This window comes from Tachysurus fulvidraco, chromosome 8 (genome assembly GCF_022655615.1).
Source record: "Tachysurus fulvidraco isolate hzauxx_2018 chromosome 8, HZAU_PFXX_2.0, whole genome shotgun sequence".
Lineage (NCBI taxonomy): Eukaryota > Metazoa > Chordata > Actinopteri > Siluriformes > Bagridae > Tachysurus > Tachysurus fulvidraco.
This window is the reverse complement of record NC_062525.1, coordinates 5,003,014-5,028,432: the sequence shown is the minus strand read 5'-3', so window position 1 is coordinate 5,028,432 and position 25,419 is coordinate 5,003,014. Positions and strand designations below refer to the sequence as shown.

The 25,419-nt window shown below is 38.3% G+C and overlaps 1 protein-coding gene and 1 long non-coding RNA gene across 5 annotated transcripts in view; one reads left to right on the top strand and one right to left on the bottom strand.

Annotated features, from left to right (window-relative positions):
* Positions 1-25,419, top strand: part of LOC113649544 (ecto-ADP-ribosyltransferase 5-like) — a 48,599-nt gene that overhangs the window by 16,287 nt on the left and 6,893 nt on the right. The window contains exons 1-3 of one of the 4 annotated variants that reach the window (XM_027157367.2): positions 11,366-11,466; positions 12,063-12,150; positions 12,240-13,311. The exons of 2 other annotated variants lie outside the window; for them this stretch is intronic. In XM_027157367.2, the coding sequence (XP_027013168.2) occupies positions 12,267-12,950 (684 nt within the window). In that variant the 5' untranslated portion in view covers positions 11,366-11,466; positions 12,063-12,150; positions 12,240-12,266 and the 3' untranslated portion in view covers positions 12,951-13,311. Of the gene's footprint in view, positions 1-11,365; positions 11,467-12,062; positions 12,151-12,239; positions 13,312-25,419 lie in introns of those variants that run through there. One more of the 4 variants, XM_047817320.1, reaches the window with a different exon arrangement.
* Positions 1,771-4,468, bottom strand: LOC125145328. Its single transcript, XR_007143692.1, has 3 exons — positions 4,152-4,468; positions 3,934-4,068; positions 1,771-3,651 (listed from the first exon to the last, which is right to left on the bottom strand). It is a non-coding gene; the product is annotated as an uncharacterized LOC125145328 (long non-coding RNA).

Here is a 25,419-nt window from a genome sequence, read left to right as displayed (position 1 = left end):
TGGTTGGGATCTTGGAGGTTATTCTGTGAGAGATAGACAGACAGTTGATTATAGACAATGCGTTCAAGAATTTTTGAAAGAAACGAGAGAAGTGATACTGGTCTGTAGTTACTGATGTCTGATGGATCCAGAGCAGGTTTCTTTAGGATGGGAATAACACTTGCTCTCTTAAAAGTAGTTGGTACCTGACCAGATGCTATGGATCGATTGATGATAGTGGTAATGAAGGGCAGAAGGTATTGTGAGACGGTCTAGAGCATAGTGGAAGGGAGTGGATCCAATGGGCAGGTGGTAGGATTGCAAGACTGGATGAGTTGTAAAATCTCTTCTGCTGCTACAGTTGAGAACTGCGATAACAAAGGAGTGGGAAATCCAGACTGTGAGATGTAAGTGAAGTGCTGAAGTGAAGGTTCGGCAGATTTCCTCAATCTTCTCCTGGTAGAAAGATGCAAAGTTTTCTGCAGTCAGGGAGGATGAAGAAGGTGGAGACGGGGGGTTGAGTAGAGAAGAGCTGATGTTGTGGAGCTTCCAAGGGTCATGTGGCGAAGCTTCAAGCTTTTCCTTGTAGAAGGAAGTCTTGGCAGAAGTCACATCTTGTACTCACAGCTTGTACTTCACTCTCATTCTGACTAGTTTACTGTCATGTCATACTTTTAGACCTCTTTATATTGAGGAGAAATATTGTAATAAATAAGTGTTTAGTAATATTATGTATTTAGTGTGTGTGTGTGCGTGTGCGTGTGTGTGCACGCGTGCTGAAGTATTTTAGAAAGTAAATATTATGTTACAGTGCCCCTTGCTGAACACTTTCATTTAGTGACAACATAAGAATAATAATAATAATAAAAAAAAACAAATAAATCAAATAATAAACAAATGAAACAAGTAAAAGACATGATGATTTAATTATTTCACTAATAAAATATACAAACAAAACAAACAACATAACAAAAGGCAAACAAACAGACAAACATATATCCTTAGTGCTGACTAAAAGTTAATGACCAGATTAGAAAATTAAAGGTTTTCACTCTACAATTCAGCATGATTTGCTTTTAATCTTTAAAGTTCTGATTTTGTTTAGGAAAAGAAAACAAATTTACAAAATGAGTAACATTTAAATTCTCTAAATAATTCTTAATAAATAATGTTTATACGACCCCTGCTGGCCACACTGATTGATTTTATTTTTTTTAGCACTCAGAGCTGACTAAATCTATTTCTATCGTTTTAATTTGATAGAGGACATTCATTTACGTTGGTTTATCTGCTTTAACTTTAACTCTGGATATTCAGAGATCTTGGTTGTTACAGTTTTATAAAAATCATATGTATAATTTTTAAATTACATTTATGGCACTTAGCAGACATCCTTATCCAGAGTGACTTACATTTTTTTTAATTTCAATTTATAAACTGAGCATTAAGGGTCTTGCTCAGGGGCCCATCAGTGGCAGCTTGGTGGACCCAAGTGTATCGTGGTCCAGCAGGGGCCCAGTCCTACTCCAACCAAGAAGCAAGACTTAACAGAGTTTGTGGATCAATATGCGGATGTGTTCTCTCTTCTCCAGGCCTATCAAGGCAATACATTTTCTTGTCAGTAATTTTCTTGTTTTCCTTCCTCTAATTTTATAGAAAAAAAAACCCTGCTTACAAACTGGACATGACACAGAAATCTGTTGATGACCAATTTAAAGACTGCATCAACGGCACAACAATATTTATACAATACTGATAATGTCACAAGAATAATAAAGGTCTACACCGATCCAAAGAAAAAACTTTATTCAATATTAAATTATGCTGTCAGCTGTGGAAGAGAACATCACTTCAACATATTCAAATACAAAGCCTTTCATTTACATTTACAGCATTTGTCAGACGCCCTTATCCAGAACGACGTACATAAGTGCTTAAATCTCCAACATTGAATACATTAAATGCTGGTTCACTAGGTTACATACTTAAAATACCATGGGTTTAAAACATTTGTTCAAAGTTACAATGAAAATTTCTTGCAATACATTTCTTGCTAACACGTGCCATACAAATTCATAAAGTGCCGAGCTGTGTTGATGTTTTCCGTAGAACCAACGTTAGTTTTGTGAGACCCAAAATTAATTATACAATGCCATTTGACAGGTTTGCATCGACTTCATTAAAAGGTGACTTGCACAAACAATGTCAATAAATCCTGTTTTGAGATTAACACATGCTTTGGTGCAAACATAGGCAATCTTTCTGTGATACCTAATGAGGAAGAGGTGCTAATACCACCTTATGAAAAATTTAAAATCACAAACATTACAGAAAACCACATGAACTGCGAAGTCCTTAACACTCTAAAGAGTGTGGGAAATTTTAGCAATATGAACTGCATGCTGTTTAGACACCACCACCTCACACATTACCCCCACATAGAAACATGGAGTAATGTTTTGACAATGGGTTAATGTTTTTATAGCACAACCACTAACATGACTGGATAATTTAAGGCCATGATGCTATGTGTTCTAAGCATGTATTGATGTCAATGATGTACATTATTTGTTATTACATTATAAAATTGCTCAATAATAATGTCAGCACTTTAATTTTAACGATTTTGTCTGAGCTTTTGTTTTAATGGAATCTAGCAGCGCTTTTCAGCATGGCACCACCTTACTGTCTGAATGCTTTTCAAATTAAGAGACATCTGGACCATATGGTGTGTCAAAAAATATATATATATTTTTTGTATATATTTATATATATATTTTTTTAAGTGTTGTTATTATAGTCCCAAGAATATTATTTATAAATAAACAAATCTATTTATGTATTTATGCCACATTTCATTCCACTGAGAAAACAAAAATTCAAACTACTCTGTACATAAATGAGTTAAGCAATGAAAAGGTTCTGACTCCTGTATGGTGGGGTCACTATTCTGGACCACCTAAAGCACTCAGAAAACACAGAAAGCTGATGTTTAAGCAAGGAAATGTGGGGATTAGAGAAAAACAGCAGGTAATACAATGTCTTAACTATCTTTGAGGCTCATACAATAATCCCTAGGGATCAGTGAGGTGACAATAATTAGTCTATAAACTCAGATATTTTGTGTCAGTTTGATTGATTAAAATGAAAAATGCTTTAGGAAAAAAAATATTGATGCTTCTAAGCTAATTGGAACACAGTGATCATTATTTAGATGACAATCATTTGGTTTCCTCCTGATCCCCCATTTGAATTATTTTCATTCAAAATGTAGTTGTCATTAATTGACCAATTTGCAAGTAGCACACAGCATGAGCAATACACATGGCAGCATCACACACTGATTTTTTTATTTGAATGTTTCAATGTTTTTTCATTGATTAATTCTATCTATATCTCGATCTATCATGATATCTATCTACGATACCTCAAAAACATACCACCTGTATGCAAGAAAAAAAAATCTATTTAAAAAGATGCATAACGCAAGTTGTTATTTAAATATATGGATGGATAGACAAATTTATGGAAGGATCGATGCCCTAAAGCTTACAAGTGATCTGTGTATCTGCTCAGTTAGGAAACATGAATCCGGTGACTTTAAGACCCAGGGGTCGAACTCAGAGTGAAGATTCCATATAGGTATATTCCCCATATGATGCATACAGCCCACTGTATGAAAGAGAAAAATATTGGGTACATGCAGGAGAATTGTGTGTGAAAAGTCCTGTTTAAGAAGATTTAACAGTTGTAGATGTTTGTTAATTGCTTAATGGATGAGTTCCATGATAATGAACTAAGTAAATAAAAACAATAACAGAATGTAGATAAAGATCAAAGTGTATTGTGTTGACCTTGACAGACACTATTATTCATTTCATGCATGTTTTGATGTCAGCAATGTTAACATACACACATGCATATAATGATCAATAATGTTTTTACTTCACTCACCCAATAACATTTCTGTTGTCTTTTCCTCCTCTGTTAGACACACACTCGGTATGCCGCCCTTAGTCACATTGCGAAGGCTGAGGTTCTTTTGCACAGATGTTTTATTTTATTGGTATAGACATCAACACCAACACACTGAGTAAAAGACATATGAAATATACACATAACATAAACATATCACATTAAACTCATGAAATGAAATAAATATATACACATACCACTTTTGCCTGCTTGTGACTTAAGAGAAGGGGTTATAACTTGCACCTTCTTGGATGGATGGCATACGATACAGGTAGAAATAGCTTTACCTTGTAACAATTACATTTGTTCCATCTCACCATGTGCATGACAAACAGGAAGTGAGTGAGTGCTAATGAGTGCTGAGCGCTAATGTACACAAGCGCCCTCTAGTGGATAATAAACATTATGGACCGAGATCTTTGTGACCATAGATATATATATACACTAGATGTCGCCTTGTATAGGGCAGTACATTGGAACGAATGCGTCAACTGAGGCGCCATCTTGGTACGGGGGACCCCCTCCTCTTAATGCATTAGCGTCAATGTAGGCAAAGAAATAAAATCACCACAAATCGTTATGAATGCGATTTCTAGGTTTTTTTGGTTCATTCCAAAGATCAGATATGTATTTATCATTAAGTCCAAAGAAAATGTAAGGTTTTGATATTAAGATAATAAGTTTATTACTTACATTCTTCCACTTGAGTAAACTTCAAATGAACAATCACTACATACTGTACCTTATAGCCTACTGCATGCAACACTGCTACAATGATGTGACTATACATGTTCATTTAAACATTTAAATTGTATTGGTTTATTAAATATGATACACAAAGCAATTTGCAGGTGGAAGCAAATCACAAATTTGAGAGGAACATAATGTGAAAGTTAGATAGTTGAGTTGCCAAAGACTGTTCAATCTATTCTTTATTCCTTTTCCACAATACATTTGCCACATTAAATAAGTATGTAATAAAGTCACATAAACCAAAAAAAACAACAACAAAGTTTGACTTTGAGGCTGAATTTGTGTGTTACACTGCCAAGCTAACTGATGACATCCTTCCAGGACTGTCAGCTGAGTTAACCATTTAAAAAAAGTGTTTAGTCTCCTTGTCCATGACTGACGTCTTTAATACCATGTCAGCAATCAAAAGCTATTTTCATGGCAAAATTCAATTACAAAAACACAAATATCATATAAATGCAATAAAAAGAAAACAAATATAAACAGCAAGTCATATTAAACAATTTTTTATTTTAATTAACATACGATAAAAAAAAAATCCAAACCCTTTTCAGGCATAATGTCATTAAATCTGTCCTTAAGTGAAGTAAGTTAATAAAAGAGCATTCTGCTTGTGTTAAGTCCAGGACAATCTAATAAAATATGTTTGACAGATAAGGGAATCTTACAGAACATACATAAAGTTGAGTCTTTTCACCTTTAAGCAAAAAAACATGGGTCAATTTTTAATGTCCTTATTAAGAGCTTCGGAATCTACAAACATTGTCGGTTTTCGTCAAAAACTAATGGGTAAATAGCATGGATTAGCTGCGGTCGTTAACCAAGGACTAAAACAAACCAACGGAACAAGAAATATAATTTCCTAACATTCAATATCATAAAACACATTCTCACTTGTGTAATGTAATCCCTTGCTGTCTGGTTTTTAGATTTCTTTCGTTTGAATAACCAAACGCAGCACAGAAGTCCAGCATGCATTTGAGGTAAAGGAGTACCGTACGAAGATGGCAGCGGTTTTGACACATTTTTAGGACCCCAAGACGACATCTAGTGTATAGATATCTATGTTTGTGACAGCAAATACACTCGCTTTGACCAAAATCTGTGGTCCAATCCAAAGCAGGAACGTGTTGATGTAATCAGGGAGTTATTATAGGGGGTAAAACTAGTTCCTACAGGGGGGTAAAACTAGTTCCTACAGTGGGGTAAAACTAGTTCCCACAGTGGGGTAAAACTAGTTCCTACAGTGGGGTAAAACTATTTTTTTTTATTAAAGAACAATGTCAATGTTTGTGTAGAGCTGATAATGAGACTGCAAAATGTATACTAAATATTTCAGCTTGTACTTCACTCTCATTCTGACTAGTTTACTGTCATGTCAAACTTTTAGACCTCTTCATATTGAGGAGAAATATTTTAATAAATAAGTGTTTAGTAATATTAAGTATTACGTGTGTGTGGGTGTGTACAGGTATTTTAGAAAGTAAAGATTATGTTACAGTGCCCCTTGCTGAACACTTTCATTTAGTGACAAGATAAGAATAATAATAAAACATTCATTCATTCATTTACTACCGCTTATCCGAACTTCTCGGGTCACGGGGAGCCTGTGCCTATCTCAGGCGTCATCGGGAATCGAGGCAGGATACACCCTGGACGGAGTAATAATAAAACAAAAACAAATAGATCATATAATAAACAAATGAAACAATTAACAGACATAATGATTTAATTATTTCACTAATAAAATATACAAACAAAACAAACAACAACATAACAAACAAACAGACAAACATATATATCCTTAGTGATGACTAAAAGTTAATGACCAGATTAGTAAATTAAAGGTTTTTATTCTACAAATTATTTTTTAATCTACAATTCAGCATGATTTGTTTTTATTATTTTAAGGTCAGAGTTTGTTTAGGAAAAGAAAACACATTTACAAAATGAGTAACATTTAAATTCTCTAAATAATTCTTAAAAAACAATGTTTATACGACCCCTGCTGGCCACACTGATTTATTTATTTATTTATTTATTTATTTATTTATTTATTTTTAGCATTCAGAAGTGACTAAATCTATTTCTATCGTTTTAATTTGATGGATAGAGGACATTCATTTATGTTGGTTTATCTGCTTTAACTTTAACTCTGGATATTCAGAGATCTTGGTTGTTACAGTTTTATAAACATCATATGTATAATTTTTAAATTACATTTATGGCACTTAGCAGACACCCTTATCCAGAGTGACTTACATTTTTTTTAATTCAATTCATGCAACTGAGCATTAAGGGTCTTGCTCAGGGGCCCATCAGTGGCAGCTTGGTGGACCTGGAGTTTGAACCCATGACCTTCTGATCAAGAGTCCAACACCTTAACCTCTGAGCTACTGTACCACATCCCTAAATTATTTTAAACACACATAATCCCTGTTTTGATCCTTCTTTATAGTTAATCTTGGTTATTTTCACCTTTAACTCTTTTATATTTCTGTTTATTAGTTCAGATTCCAGGTCAAACTGGAAGGATTCTGCCATTTTTGTCCACACAGGCTGCTCAGGTACTTGTTCAGTCTCTTGTCATTTCTAGACTGGATGCCTGCAACGCACTGCTGGTAGGTCTGCCTATGAACACAATCCTCTGCAAATGATACAAAATGCAACTGCCCGGCTTGTTTTCAACCTGCCAAAGTTCTCGCATACCACCCAATGCAGTCCCTCTACTGGATTCCGGTAGCTGCACGCATTAGATTCAAAACACTGATTCTGGCCTACAAAGCCAAAAATGGACCAGCTCCCTCTTACATTACCTCAAAGCCCTCATCACTCCTCGCACTGCACCCCACACCCTCCGATCTACCAGCACTGCTTGACTGGTTCCACCATCTCTCAGGATAAGAGGCAAGTACTGTATACTAGAAGACTCTTCTCTGACCTACTTATTCAGGAATGTGGCGGTTGAAGACCTACTTATTCAGGAATCACTTCAACTAGCACATCTTTCCTTATATTTTGCATTTAAAACAACAACAACAACAACAACAACAACAAAAAACCCCACAACCTTTCACCTTTGACACTTTTTCATTGTAACTTTGAACAAATGTTATCATGGTATCTTAAGTATGTAACCTAGTGAACCAGCATTAATGTATTCAATGTTAGAGATTTAAGCACTTATGTACATCGCTCTTGTTTTCAACCCGCCAAAGTTCTCGCATACCACCCAATGCAGTCCCTCTACTGGTTTTCGGTAGCTGCACGCATTAGATTCAAAACACTGATTCCGGCCTACAAAGCCAAAAATGGACCAGCTCCCTCTTACCTCAAAGCCCTCATCACTCCTCGAACTGCACCCCACACCCTCCGATCTACCAGCACTGCTCGACTGGTTCCACCATCTCTCAGGGTAAGAGGCAAGTATACTTCAAGACTCTTCTCTGTTCTGGCACCAAGGTGGTGGAATGAACTTCCCCTAGAGGTCCGGACAGCCGAGTCACTGGCTATTTTCAAGCGGCGGTTGAAGACCTACTTATTCAGGACACACTTCAACTAGCACTTTCTTTCTTATCTTTTGCAATTAAAATAAAAATAAATAAATAAATAAATAAAAACAACCTTTGACACCTTTTCATTGTAACTTTGAACAAATGTTTTAAACTCATGGTATCTTAAGTATGTAACCTAGTGAGCCAGCATTAATGTATTCAATGTTAGAGAATTAAGCACTTATGTATGTCGCACTGGATAAGGGCGTCTGCCAAATGCTGTAAATGTAAATGTAAATGAGAAATTTTGTGCACCTCTTTACATATTAATCTGTTCATGTTGCTGGGGAAAATGTCTTCTACAAAATTGTAAAGTGGATTCACACACACACACACACACACACACACACACACACACACACACACACACACACACACACACACACACACACACACACACACACACACACACACACACACACACACACACACACACACACACACACACACACACACACACTTTCTGTTTCTTTTACACCTTTTAAATTTTAATTTAGAAAAAATCTCACAAGATCTTGAGACACATGAAGCAAAAGTAAAGTACAGGGCTGACATAGGGCTATGACACTTACTATAATGTTATAGAGCTCCTCAGCCAGGCTTTTGACCACTTGCCAAATAGGAAAGAGACTTCTATTTAAGTTACTTGTGGCTGAATTAATTTTACACTTTATAATTTAACATTTTTATTAACAACATAGTCTCCGAGAGGGTGGGTACAGTCAACCACCTGCAAAAGCCGGGTAAGCATGCAAATAAAGAGCTTTACCACATAAATTTGCTCAACAAATGGTATCCCTTTCCCACAGATCCCTGAGTGTATCCTGGTCCAGCAGGGGCCCAGTCCTACTCCAACCAAGAAGCAAGACTTAATGTAGTTGGTGGATCAATATGCAGATGTGTTCTCCTCTTCTCCAGGCCTAGCCCATATCATCCACCACAAGATCAAGACCTCCACTAAGGTGGTGGTAAAGCAGCAGCCATACCGGGTCCCTGAAGCCTGCCATCCGGCCATAGAAGCAGAGAAAGGCTTAATGTTAGAGAAAGACATCATCAAGCAGTCTGCCAGCCCCAGGTCAAGCCCCATCGTGATTGTGCCTAAGCCCGACGGAAGCCTGCACCTATGTAATGACTTCCAAAGGCTAACCAAAAAGCAGATACATGCCTTTTAAGGGCTGGCTGGATACTATATAAGATTTGTAGCTAACTTCTCTTCTATAGCTCACCCCATCTCAGACCTCACAAAAAAAGGACAACCGGGTGCAATTGATAGAGAAGACAGAACAGGCCTTCCAACAGCTGGAAAAAGCCCTCACAGGGAGCCTAGTTCTCCAAAACCCAGATTTCAGCCTCTCCTTCCTGGACAGATGGAGACCACATGGTGCAGCATTTCCACAGAGATAAGGGGCCTTAGGCAGCAGAATACAATGTATGTTCTCTGCTCTCCCACACAGGGAAATCACTGAGGAAGAAGAGGAAGCCTCCCTGAACCTGCTGCATGCTGACAGTCTCCTGGGTCCAGCCCTGCCACTAGACGCCTCATTGGAAATCGGCCTTCAACATCGCTGTCAAAAAGAATGAAGTCACCTTTCATTGATGGTGTTGAGCTTTCACCCCTTTGTGGCTGCCTAATTTATTGCACTATTTATTGCCCTGTGATAATAAATATTGATTCTGTTGACACACCATTGACTTCTCTTGTGTTTGTGTTCAGCCCCTCACAGCTCTGAGTAGGCGCACACGCACACACACACACACACACACACACACACACACACACACACACACACACACACACACACACACACACACACACACACACACACACACAGTGTGCTCTAACATGTTTTCTCATTGTTTCTTTCACACTTTCTGAGTCAACATTTTTGCAGATGTGGCATTGAACATGTATTTTGGCTGAGCAAATATACAGTATCAATGCTGTACTTCTTTATGCATTAATCTAGGATAGTCTATGTTTTTTTTTCACTAATTAATGATTGATTTTGCTTTTTCTTTTCAAAATGTGCAGTTTTTCAGTATTCTATCATCTCTACACTAACTACCTGTTAAGTTTAGAATTGAACTTCTAACTGAAAAATCCAGTATAAACCAGCATGAATTCCATGCTGGTCCAGGCTGGTTTTAACTTCATGCTGGTATTGTCCTGGTATAGATGGGTGGCCAGCATAGTCATGGTGTTATCAAAACAGGGCTGGTGTAGCTGGTTAACCAGTATGATCTTTCTGGAATGAGCTTTATGGGAACAACCTTTATTTTTGCTTGTGTATGTTTCTATGTAACATATTAATATAAGATTAAAACACAATACTCTATATTGGAATATATTTAATTATAAGTGTGTTATTTCTTTTGCTCCCTCTTTTGAATAAAGAACTGAAATAACAAAGCTCAAAAAGCTTTGAATAACAAAGAATAAAAACATTTAAAAATTGTTCGTTAGGTTAGGTGTTTTAGAAGGGTGCTGCGACTTACGTACAAGGCTCTTGATGGTTTAGCTCCCACGTATCTAACTAGTCACATTACAATCCTTCACACTCTCTAAGATCACAAAACTCAGGACTTCTGGTAGTTCACACACACACACACACACACACACACACACACACACACACACACACACACACACACACACACACACACACACACACACACACACACACACACACACACACGCTGTAACGTTCTCCTCTAGTTTCTTACAGAACTATAGAGTACACATGTTCAACACACCCTACACTATGACCCTGCCAGGTCCTACATTATTATAGTGGTACATGCCTCAGCAACAGGGGTTATGGCTGTGCTTATCCAGTGCTTTGGGTAATTGGACCCAAAGATGGACCCTGTGGCTTTTTTCTCCTGCAAGGTGACCCCAAGAAGAGCAAAACTACAACATCTTGCTCTTGAAGAAAACAATATTCAGTTAAAACTATTTGCATTTATTCATATTATTTACCTTAATCCAAGTGAAATAATTCAGGTTTGTAAATCATCACTTTTGTCTTTCTGTCATTCTTTCAAAAATCATGCCTTGTATTTTGAGGAGAAAACAACTCCATTTATGGTAATTAAAAAAAGGGAAGTAGCGATGTATAAATAGCGATGAGTTGAAGGTCTGACACACTGTTGGTTTGAGCACCTCCTTGTTATATATTTAAGAAGCCTTGAGCTCATCAGATCTGTGAGTATTATGATCGTCCAGGAAATGTTATATTACTTCCATCACAGTTTGTTTAGATATAATTATATTATATGATCTTCAAGCATAATGTACATTTACTTAAGACATAATACTGTATTATTTATGATATTATGAGAACATTATTCACTATGCTACTGGAATAATTCAAGCTAGAAATTGTGTTATAAAACCATGTGAGGTTGTTTCTGAAGTTTTCAATATTTTTCATGTTGATATGATGCATTGTGTTATCAGAAAGAAAGCAGAAATCTTTTTCTCTTCAGGCAGTTGAGTTGCGTGTGCATTGAGGCATTGTTCATACCAAACTTTCACACAATGGTTTTCACAACTCAGATGCAAATACAAACCTAAGCACTATTCAGACTGTAGTGGAGATGTTTCAAGAGGTTTGAAGTTTACGTAAAGAACAGAGACATGCCTCCTTTTTTTTTCTGTGTGAGAAAGATGTACAAAAAATGCACTAGGACTACTCAATAATCTCCTCAATGACACATTCAGTTGATGTCTCACTCATTTGTAGAATAGTCATTTGTATACAATTTGTATATATTCTCTATATATGCTTTTTATTTTAGATTAACAATGAGGCAAGCTGTTTTCATCCTCATCACCACTGCCATCATCATCGCCATCATCAACACTGAAGCAGTTTTGTCCAAACGGGTGGGTTTCTCTTTCAAGATCTGCACTGAGTAGACATTTTCTTATCAGTAATTTTCTTATAATGTTTTTCCCCTCCTCTAATTTTATAGAAAAAAAACCCTGCTTACTAACTGGACATGGCACCGGATTCTGTTGATGACCGATTTATAGGTTGCGCTGAAGAAACATACAAACGGATAATAGACGAGGTCCTAGGAGAAGAGTTAAATAAAAATAAACACTTTAATGATACTTGGAATAAATACTCAGACAGTACTGATAATTTTACAAGAATAATAAAGGTCTACACCAGTTCAATGAAAGAAGAACTGTATTCAAAATTCAATGATTCTGTCAGATTAGGAAAAAAATATTACCCCAAAAAATTCAAATACACAGCCTTTCATTTCTTGCTAACACGTGCCGTACAAATTCATAAATTGCAGAGCTGTGTTAATGTTTTCCGTAGAACCGCTGTTAGTTTTGAGAGACCTCAGATTAATGCGACAATGCGATTTGGCAGGTTTGCATCGACTTCATTTAGCAATGACTTGGAAGAGTTTGGCAATAAATCCTGTTTTGAGATTAACACGTGCTTTGGTGCAAACATATCCACCATTTCTGTACTACCTGATGAGGAAGAGGTGCTAGTCCCACCTTATGAAATGTTTACTATAACAAACATTACTGATAAACAAAACCACATGAACTGCGAAGTCCTTTACACACTAAAGAGTGCGGGAAATTGTAGCTGTATGGACTGCGAGCTGCTTAAAAACCAACCCCGCCGACATTACTCCCCACATAGAAACATAAGGTAATGTTGGGTTAATGTTTTATAGCACAACCACTAGCATGGCTGGATAACTTAAGGCCATGATGCTATGTATTCTAAGCATGTATTGATGTCAATGATATACATTATTTGTTATATCATCATAAAATTGATCAATAATAAAGATAGCATTGTAATTTTAACCATTTTGTCTAGCAGCGCTTTGTAGCATGGCAGCAACTTACTGCCTTAATGCTTTTCAAATTAAAAGACACCCGGACCATATGTGTGTTTTTTTATGTGTTGTTATTATATTCCCACGAATATTATAAATAAATAAATAAATTATGTCACTAAAACAAATTCCTCGCATGTGAAAACATGCCTGGCAATAAAGCTGATTCTGATTCTAAGTAAAGCGGAGGCGGGAATCAAACCCCCAACCCCGGAGGTGTGAGGCGAACGTGCTAACCACTAAGCCACCGTGCCCCCTAAATTATGTATGTATGTACTGTATGTATGTATGTATGAAGAGCTCTTTTCCAAAACGCGATAAACGCCAAAATAAAAAAACCGAGTTTGTCATGTCATTTTGCTGTGTTGTGAACCTATATACTGCTCCATCAACGTTTCATGCCAAAATGCTATATTTCCTTGTTTAAAATGTACAGCAAGATGCAGTTCCTTTCCAAACCGCGATAAGCACCAAACCTGTTTTTTGCCTAAACGCTATATGTCCTCTCGACCAATCAGAATTCGGTGAGCGCGAGAGATGTTTGTTTGCGCGCAGTCTTCAAAATGAGTGTTTTTAACTGTAATAACAATTTTGATGGCCTGGATGAGCTAGTGAAACCTACTGATGGGGGTAGAAAACGCCGACTGGACAAAGAAAACCACAATTATTTATAACACTATTTATTTTATTTTTATTTCCCTGATGTCATATGTTGCATGTTTTCTTGTTGGTTTATGTCTCTTTTTATTAAAAAAAAAAAACATTTTTAAAATAAAGGATGGATTTATAGCGTTTTGGAAAAAAATAAAAAGAAACTTTGAATTTATATTCAACAAAATTGTTGCTTCATTTAACAATCACTGTTTAACATGTTCAGACTGAGCCAACAGACCAGTTTAACAGGATAAATTGAATATAAACAAAATGTGTGGGTCTAGGTAAAAAAAAAACATTTTCATAAAAACTATTAAAATGGATTTATAGCGTTTTGGAAAAGAGCTCCTCGTATGTGTGTGTGTGTGTGTGTGTGTGTGTGTGTGTGTGTGTGTGTGTGTGTGTGTGTGTGTGTGTGTGTGTGTGTGTGTGTGTGTATGCGCATGCCACATTTCGTTCCACTGAGAAAACAAAAATTTAAACTACTCTGCACATAATTATGAGTTGAGCAATGAAAAGGTTCTGACTCCTGTCTTGGATAGGAAGAGTTAGATAAGCTCATTACTACAGCTAAACCAACAACTTGTTCAGTAGACCATTGGTGAGCCTCTTCTTAATATTATTAACTCCTCGTTATTTTTGGGTTACATCCCTAAATCTTTCAAGTTGGCAGTTATTAGGCCACTCATCAAAAAACCTAATTTAGATCCCAATGAACTTTCAGACTTACAGACTTATTTCACATCTGCCGTTTATGTCTAAAATACTTGAAAAGGTTGTGTCTGTTCAACTGAGCTCCTTCTTACAGGAGAACAATATCCTCGAAGAGTTTCAGTCAGGTTTCAGGCCCCATCATAGCACAGACTGCACTTGTGAAAGTTACAAATGACTTGTTCTTAGCTTCGGACAACGACTGTATGTTCTACTTGAACTTATTGCTGCATTCAACACCATAGATTCAACACCAACATTCTCCTAGATCGCTTACAAAATTACACAGGTATTCATGGACAGGCTTTAAGTTGGTTTAGATCCTACCTGTCTGATCAATATCATTTTGTAGAGTTAAATGGTGAATCCTCCAGTTAATTGCCAGTTAATTATTGGGTCCCTTAAGGATCAGTTCTAGGACCTCTGCTTTTTTGGATATACATGCTTCCATTAGGGAACATTATTAGAAGACATGGGATTAATTCCCACTGCTATGCTGATGACACAGTTATATATCTCATCAAAACCAGATGAAATAGCTAAAGTGTCCAAATTAACTCAGTGCCTTAGAGAGATTAAAAGACTGGATGAGATGTAATTTTATGTTGTTGTCCAATAAGACAGAAATATTACTTATTGGTCCAAAAACCAGTAAACAGAACTTTCACAATTCAACTTCCATTTAGAGGGATGTACTGTTACTAGTAGCTCAACAGTGAAAGACCTGGGTGTTATATTAGATAGCAACTTGTCTTTTGAAAATCATATCACCCATACTACAAAAACAGCCTTCTTCCACTTTAGAAATATTGACAAGCTGAGAAACATCCTGTCTGTATCTGATGCTGAGAAGCTAGTTCATGCATTCATGACCTCTAGACTGGACTATTGTAATGCATTACTAGGTGGTTGTCCTGCATCTTTAATAAATAGACTACAGTTAGTCCAAAATGCAGCTGCCGGAGTTCTCACTAGGACAAGAAAGTATGACCATATAACCCTGATTTTATCATCTCTACACTACCTGTTAAGTTTAGAATTGATTACAAACTGCTGCTACTTACATACAAGGTGCTTAATGGTTTAGCTCCCATGTATCTAACTAGTCTTCTAACATGTTACAATCCTTCACGCTCTCTGAGATCACAAAACTCAGGACTTCCAAACTTCGGAATAGTCTTCCTGATAGTGTTCGGGGCTCAGACACACTTCCCCAGCTTAAATGTAGATTAAAAACTCATCTCTTTAGTCAAGCATACGCATAATACATCCCATAATATTGTGCACTATTACATCAGACTTGCACATTTTTATAAACGGCAGATATGTTAATCCCTCTCTACTGCTTCTCTCTTTGTACCTATCCCGAGGCATCCAGATATTGTACCAGCTCCGATCGTCTTCCGTGCGATTAAAATTTTGGACCTCCATTGAGATGAGGCTGACTCTGTGAGAATCCTGAGACATCTAGAGATCTACCAGCTCCAGTTGGACCCTGTGATATTATAGAGGAGGTCTGAACTCCATGTGATCTTTACACCAACGCAACATGTGTTTGACTGAATATTTATAATCACCCTCCAGTGTCACCCATAAGAGGATGGGTTCCCCTTTGAGTCTGGTTTCTCTCAAGGTTTCTTCCTTTGCCAATTTAAGGTAGTTTTGCCTTGCTACTGCTGCCTGAGTCACCTTATCCTTGCTCATTGGGGATAAATACATACACATTGTGAACTAAATATATATCTAATAATAATAATCTTGAATTTTGTACTCTATTAATCTTTATTATTCTTTAAATTAACCCTTTGTTCTATATTTATGTTCTGGTGTGTTCTGTAAAGCTACTTTGAGACAATGTCTATTGTAAAAAGCGCTATACTGTACAAATAAACTTGAATTGAATCCTGAAGTATGAAAGAGAGACAAATATTGGGTACATGCAGGAGAATTATGTGTGGAAAGTCCTGTTTAAGAAGATGTAATGGTTGTAGATATTTGTTAATTGATTAATCACTGAATGGATGAGTTCCATGATAATGGACTAAGTAAATAAAAAGAATAACAGAGAATGTATATAAAGATTAAAATGTATTAAGTTGACCTTGACAGACACTGTGTTATTATTCAGTTCATGCATGTTTTGATGTCAGCAATGTTAACACACACACACACACACACACACACACACACACACACACACACACACACACACACAAACACACACACACACACACACACACACACACACACACACACACACACACACACACACACACACATACACACACACACACATACACACACACACACACACACACACACACACACACACACACACACACACACACACACAATGATCAATAATGTTTTTACTTCACTCACCCAACAACATTTAAAACGTTTTCTGTTGTCTTTTCCTCCTCTGTTAGACACACACTCGGTTTGACCAAAATCTGGCTCTGGTTCAATCCCAAGCAGGAACGTGTTGATGTCATCAGGGGCATTCCTACAGAGGTTAAAACTAGTTCCTACAGGGGGTAAAACTAGTTCCTACAAATGCGTAAATCTAGTTCCTTCAGGGGGGTAAAACTAGTTTTTTATTAAAGAACAATGTCAATGTTTGTGTGGAGCTGATAATGAGACTGCAAAATGTATACTAAATATTTCAGCTTGTACTTCACTCTCATTCTGACTAGTTTACTGTCATGTCATACTTTTAGACCTCTTCATATTGAGGAGAAATATTTTAATAAATAAGTGTTTAGTAATATTACATATTCTGTGTGTGTGTGTGTGTTTAAAGTAAAGATTGTTACAGTGCCCCCTGCTGAACACTTTAAGTGACAAGATAATACTAATACAAAAATAAAAAAAAACAAATAAATCAAATAATAAACAAATGAAACAATTAACAGACATAATGATTGAGTTATTTCACTAATAAAATATACAAACAAAACAAACAACAAAACAAACAGACAAACATATATCCTTAGTGCTGACTAAAAACTGGAAGGATTCGGCCATTTTTGTCCACACAGGCTGCTCAGGTACTTGTTCAGTCTCTTGTCATTTCTAGACTGGATTACTGCAAAACACTGTTGGCAGGTCTGCCTATGAATGCAATACTCTGCAAATGATCCAAAATGCAGCTGCTTGGCTTGTTTTCAACCTGCCAAAGTTCTCGCATACCACCCGCTGCTGCGATCCCTCCACTGGTTTCCAGTAGCTGCACGCATCAGATTCAAAACACTGATTCTGGCCTACAAAGCCAAAAATGGACCAGCTCCCTCTTACATTACCTCAAAGCCCTCATCACTCCTCGCACTGCACCCCACACCCTCCGATCTACCAGCACTGCTTGACTGGTTCCACCATCTCTCAGGATAAGAGGCAAGTACTGTATACTAGAAGACTCTTCTCTGTTCTGGCACCAAGGTGGTGGAATGAACTTCCCCTAGAGGTCTGGACAGCTGAGTCACTGGTTATTTTCAAGTGGCGGTTGAAGACCTACTTATTCAGGAATCACTTCAACTAGCACATCTTTCCTTATATTTTGCATTTAAAACAACAACAACAACAACAACAAAAACCCCACAACCTTTCACCTTTGACACTTTTTCATTGTAACTTTGAACAAATGTTATCATGGTATCTTAAGTATGTAACCTAGTGAACCAGCATTAATGTATTCAACGTTAGAGATTTAAGCACTTATGTACATCGCTCTGGATAAGGGCATCTGCCAAATGCTGTAAATGTAAATGTAAACCAGAAATTTTGTACACCTCTTTACGTATTAATCTGTTAGTCTATGTTTGTTTTTTACTGGTCAGTTCCTCCAGGAGTGGTTTCTGATGCGGCGGCCAAAAATGCTTCATGTTGCTGGGGAAAATGTCCTCTAGAAAATTGGCAAGTGGATTCACACACACACACACACACACACACACACACACACACACACACACACACACACACACACACACACACACACACTCTTTCTGTTTATTTTATACCTTTGAAATTTTAATTTAGAAAAAAATCACAAGATCTTTGAGACACATTGTAACACTTTCCCTCGTAACGTTTTATGCCGGGGTGCCAGACAGAGATAAGTACTCTGTCAATTATAGTAAGGATTTGTTAGTCCAGTCAGAAGGAGAGTGAACAAAGGACACATGTACCTTAATGTATGAATATCACATATATCCCAAAACTTGGAAGAGTTAACCAAATAATGAAGAACACAAACTTTTCTTTGATTTAATATGAACTGTGCCATATTAAATCACAATTTGTAAAATTACACCTTGAATTGGGTGCTGTTGAATGTGCACTGTCACACTCCCTTCCCCTTCAGAAAAGCCACCCTTAATGGGAGGCGTATTGGTTGCTTCCTACATTCACAAACATTTCTTTTTTCTTTCTTTCAGTTCTTTCTCTACGGTGGTATCTTCAAATCCCAAAAACTCCTCAGTCTCACTCTCTTCATTAAAGAGTTCAAGTAATTGCCGGCACTGCTGCTGTTCAAGTTCCTCTGCAGAGGGATAACAAGGTTTAAGTCTGGACACATGAGCCACCCCTAGATCTTCTCCTTTTTTCTCCAATACGATTTTATAATTGAGAGGTCCCACTTGTTGTACCACACGATATGGCCCTTGCCACCTAGGAGCCAATTTTGCTGAGAATGCCTTCTCTGCTTTTGAGTAGGGATTGGAATGCAACCAGACTCTATCTTTGTTCCCATATTGTACATCTCTTCAATGCTTATCATAATTTCTTTTTTGTCTTTGACGTGCTGTCTTAAGCTTTTGTTCCACATATGCCCTCATTTGCTTTAATTTAGATGTTTTGTCATAACACAGGTCATCAGGGGAAATATCTCTAGGATACAACAGCACTTCCATGGGCCCTCTGAGTGGGCGACCAAGATTTACTTCTGCAGGAGTTATCCCAGTGGACTCATGCACAGCCGAATTTAGAGCAAATCGGAACTCTGTCAGATGTTTGTCCCACTGTTTGTGTTGCTCCTCCACATAGGACGCCATCATGGTCTTGAGTGTTCTATTAATCCTCTCTGTTAGATTTGTCTGAAGGTGATATGCTGTGGTCAATCTCTGAATAACACCCCATTCCTGACAAACTTCTTGTAACACTGAAGAAACAAATTGTGGACCACGATCTGAAAGAACATAATTTGGAACACCCCACCTGGTGAACACTTCACTGATCATTACCTTAGAGATGGTCTCAGCTGTGGCTTTTTTTAATCCAAATAATTCAACCCACCGTGAATAGTAGTCCACAAAGACTAACAGATATACATTACCTGAGGAGCTACGTGGAAAAGGACCCATTAGATCCACTCCTAACATCTCCCATGGTCGTTTAACTATGGTTTGTTGCAGTTTTCCAGCTGGTTGCCGATTCTCCGGTTTGTAACGCTGACAGATCTGACAATGTTGTATAAACTCTTTAACATCATGACTGAGAGTCGGCCAATAAGCCAAAGCTTGTACTCTCTTGGTGGTCTTAAACCGTGCAAAGTGCCCAGCCAAAGGATCTTCGTGGAAAGCTTGAAGGAATGCTTGTCGAAGATTCTTTGGGACATACACCTGATAGAGAGTTTTATGAGCAGTCTGCATAACTCTGAAGACTTTGTCCTCCAGGTGGTCGATGGATTAATGATATATTCCCCCGAGTCTACTATCTTCTGATAGTAAGTCTTGATCTCTGAATCCTCTTGCTGAGATTTCCACATTAGATGATCAGTAAAGGGCAACTCATTTTGTGATTCTCGAATTTCAGATACCAGAGTGGAACAAGTGAAGACAGGATTACAGGAATCATCCACTGGTGCTCTGGATAGTGCATCAGGAACAGTATTGTACTTTCCTTTCCTGTACTCCACAGTAAATTCCTGAAGTCGCAAGGCCCATCGTATAAGTCGGGTATTGGAGGAATGGTCGGTAACCACCGTAAAAAATCTACCCTCCAGATAATACCTCCATTTTTCCAAGGCCCATACTACTGCCAAGCAGTCTTGCTCAGTAGTAGATTAATTTCTCTCGGCTGGATTTAGAGTGCGGCTAGCGAAAGCCAAAACTTCTTCCATTCCCAATCCTGTTTGTTGTACAAGGACAGCTCCCAACCCCACCTCACTTGCATCTGTATATACCACAAAAGGCAGGTTGAAATTGGGGTGTCCGAGTACAGGGGCGTTGTGAGAAGTTGTTTCAACTCTTCAAATGAAGACTGACACTGAACAGTCCATTTGAATTTGGCACCCTTTCTTTTCAAGGCATTCAGAGGCTCAGCCAATTGGGAGAAATGGGGCACAAATCGGTGGTACCACCCAGCCATCCCTAAAAAATCTCTGAACTTCCTTAATATTTCTTGGCACTGGAAAGTCTTTTGTTTTTCCAGGATCTACTCCAATTCCCTCGGCTGACACCACATGGCCAAGAAACTTCAAAGAAGTACTGAAGAAATGGGTTTTCTTCATATTTACAGTGAGATTGGCTTCTCGCAATTTATTCAGAACTGCTTGAATATCCTGAAAATGCTGTTGCCATGATGAAGAATAGATGATTATATCATCTAAGTAAACAAAGCAGCTTTTCGCATTCAATTCTCCCAAGACTCTCTCCATGAGTCGTTGGAAGGTGGATGGAGCATTTTTAAGGCCAAACGCCATGACCTTAAAATGGAAAAGCCCTTGTTTACAAATGAAAGCAGTCTTGGCTTTCTTTGTCCATCTGGACCTGCCAATTAGATCCAAAGTGGAAAACACTGTGGCTCCATTTAAAGATTCCAGGATCTCATGAACTGTAGGGATAGGATATGCATCAGAGTGAGTTACAGCATTAAGCTTTCGGTAGTCCACACAAAACCGAAAACCAGCTGTCTTCTTAGGAATTAAGACTACTGGCGAAGCCCAGGCAGAAGAAGAAGGCTCTATAATGTCCGCAGCCAGCATTTGCTCAATGAGTTCCTTTTGCACTTTTTGCAATTTAGCAGGAGAAACCCTGTAGGGTTTTTGTTTGATGGGCAATTCTTGTGTAAGATAAATCTTATGCGTTAGAACATTGGTTTGTCCCAAACCATTAGTACAGACATCAGCATTCTGTTTAAGTTGAGTTAGAAGACATCTTCTACCTTCCTCATCTAAACAGATGTTTTGACAAGCAGCCTGCAGAAAATCCGGTTCATCACCCATAGCACATGGGGCAAGAGCAGAAATAAGACCACAGCTGATGGAGCATTCCCCTCCGAAAAATGAACACTTTCCTTCTGGAAATAATATTTTTCATCAGAGTGGAACCAATAAGCCTTATTCTGAACATCCAGTTGAAGACCACTGAAAAACAGATAATCCAATCCTAACACAGCAGGGAAAGCAAGCATTTCAGGTGCTAATACCGTTACGGGTAAAGTGATAGTAGAAGTATGCAAGGTTATCTTTATTTCACTCCACCCAAGCGGTTTACGAGCTCCTCCATCTGCCAAATAAATAGGCCCAGCAGTCCATGGTTTTAATTCTTGATTGCGATTACACAGACTCAACCACAAATTCTCATTAATCAAGGTGTAAGAAGAGCCAGTATCTACTAATGCATTCCCATTCCAACCGCCAATAGTAACTGGTACACTTAATTGTTGGAGAAGTGTTGTAAGAAAGGGTTTAGTGGAAAAACTGACCGTAGGTCCTTTTGAATTTAAGGTCGAATGTTGTAATGAAGAGGAAGGTGGCATATACTTTTTGTTCTTCTGTTTTCCATTACCTTCTTGAGGACACAGAGAAGGCGGATGGGAACCCTTACAACGCCGCAAAAGTAAGATGGAACTTTAGGTTGATTTGGTGTTACCGGCAAAGAAACAGGATTTTTTACAGGAATGGAAGCACTCGTTGTTCCCCCTCTGAAGCCTTGATATAGTTGGTTTCTTTGTTCATATAGTTGTTGATTTTCTCTGTCCTTTTCCAACTGTTGTCCCAAATGTACTAAGCCATCTACTTCGAAGCTGGCTAGCGAACTGAGGATTAATGTTCTTTAAAATCATTTTAATCACCTCATTTTCTTCAATTTCCGGCTTCCAGCGTTTACAGAGGGCTCGGTACATATAAGTGAAATCACGGATACTTTCACCTTCTTTCTGAACACTTGTTCACACCCTTTCTGCCAGCTCATCCTCATAATCCTCCGATAAAAAGGCGTCTAAAAATTTGTGCTCAAAGTCCACCCAAGTGATAGTTTCTAAACGAGCCACATCCAACCAATCTCTAGCTGTACCATGTAGTACATTTCTCAAAGTAGAGAGCAACTCATCTTCAGAAAGCGGATATCCCTCTCAGGCTCAAATTAAGTTTTAGTAACAGGAAAAATCTGATATTTGGGGAAAATTATCATATGGGGTAGTACAATAGAATCCTGACTTTTTTTTTAGAGAGACCTTCACATGCAAGGCGTTCTGGGATGGTTCAGATTTGCGACATTGCCCCAGTGTGGCAATTAGACACTAACGACTGAATATGATATGAACAATAACTTTTTATATACAACTTTTCAAACAATGTAACAAAGTGCTTTTCAGTCACAGAACAACAACAAAAACAATATGGGATCCAAATCCAAATCCTCATTGAGTAGGGCGTGTTTCCAAGTCACTTTGTCATGTGGTACTCCAAGAAACAGTTTTTGTCTTTTGTAAAGCACAGAAGTACTTTGCACTTCAGGCAGGCCATTTGCGTGTAGCCATTCTTGCACAGTCTGCATCGTCCATGTTTCTCAGCATGGATGGGGAAATGATCGCATCGGTCTAATCTGACATCAGCTGATGGTGCAGATATCCTCTGAAGTGGAGGTGGGGCAGCTTGACGGGACGTTGGATAATCTTCCAATGACGGTCATCCTCTTTTCCTACTGTTCAAGTCAGCCTGTTTGCCAACCTTGATGAGGGCATCTGCAACTTGAACACGGAAGTCAAGAAGTGGCATATACTTCTTCTCCTGCTTCTGGGTGAGATGACTGCGATAGAGGATCCAACCATTGACCAGTGATAGGTCAATCAAGTAGTACAAGATGCGCAGATACCAACGATGTGGGCGGATGTCAATTCGATAGAGAGCTGCAAACATGTCTGCTAAGTCTACTCCTCCCATGTTGTGGTTGTACACCTTGACAATGTGGGGTCTGTGAACTTCCGCATATACCTTCTTCTCTTTCGACCACCTTCTGCATCTCTCAACAGGTTCAGGGCCAATGAAGGATGATGCCAGCAACACTGCCTTGTTATCATACCACTTCACTATGGACATCCCACTAGTCTTTTCGTATTTCACTTCATACGCACCACGCCCGGCCTTTGAGAGTTCCTTGTCACTCTTGAGGGTACATCCACGGAGACGGTTACGATTGATGGTAGCAACTGTTAGAATTCCCATTTTCTTCAGTTATACAATGAGTTCAGGGGAAGTGAACCGGTTGTCGAAGAAGCACTTGTAGTTTAGTCCTTTTGGAACTTCTGATACAAGACAAAGCACAACTTCACCGGCAACACCAAGTCCACGCTCATTGTTCACGGTCCCTTTTCCAGTGTATACTTCAAAGTCATAGACTAGTCCAGTGACACCTGCACGAGTAAAGACCTTGATTCCCCATTTATGCGGCTTGTTCTTGATATACTGTTTCATTCCAATCTTTCCTTTGAAGGGGATCATCTGCTCATCAATGGAGTGGTTTTCTTCTGGTTCAACCTTCAAACAGTTGGCATGGACTTTCTCAAGAACCGGACGCACCTTGAATAATGGATCGTATCCAGGCTCACCCTTTTGCTTCACAATGGTATTGTCGTTCATGTGGATGTATGTACGCAGATTATCAAATCGCTTACGTCCCATGACTGTCGCAATTGGGTCATAGCGGGTTGCCGTCTGCCAGTACATGCGGTACGATGGCATACGTACTACGGTCATCAAGATGTGTAAACCAATGAATTGCTCTATTTCAGAAGGGGTTGTTTTCAGTTCTGGGCCATTCTTCATAACTGCATACAAGTTAGATTGGTTAGAAATATGTTCAAACACAGATTTGTCCATGAACTGATCAAAATACCACTTTGGACTTTGTATTTCGTCTGGGGGAGGTGAGAATGCAGGTCCTCGGAATGAAGAGTCTATGTCAGCTGCTGGGGGTTTCCTTTGCCTCCAAGAAAACTCTTTGTTGACTGGAGCTGGGCCTGGCTGAGGTTCATTGTCATCTGGGACCTCAGTGACACTGTCTGCATGTATGTTATGTATTTCAACATCAAGGTGGTTGAGATTAGCTTTTGGTATTGCTGCCAGTGGCTTATCATCATCAAAGCTGGAGTCAGACTCGTATGCTTCAGGAGATTCCTCAAAATCTGGATCAGCAATTTTATCGTCTGGAATGGATTCTGTGTCAGATAAAGCACCATCAGGAAGGCAAATGTACTCAATGACTTCCCTGGCTGAGTAAAACTTTCGTCTGCCTGCCATAACACACTGCAAATCCTGCATAGAGAGTATTCTGTAAGGTAGTTTGCCAAAAAATGCTTTTACACAATGATCTGTACTAATAAAAGTGCCATGGGATTTAGGCTACATCAGTTTTCCTCACTGCACAGTCAAATGAACATGGTATTGTCATCAAATTTGCTGAAACCCCTCCCATTGCTTTTGATCAAATCTGCCTCTGATTGTTTGTAACTTCACTCCAAATTTTAAAATTTTCCATATGATATACCCTCAGTGACACCTCAAAGTAATATGTAAACACTGGTGATAGGAAAATAACCCTAGTATAAACTGTTGCTCAAAATATAGGCAAACTAGTAGAAAAAGCATGTGGTATCCAGTGGTACCTATCTGGCCAAACGTTGCAAATCTGCTACGTTG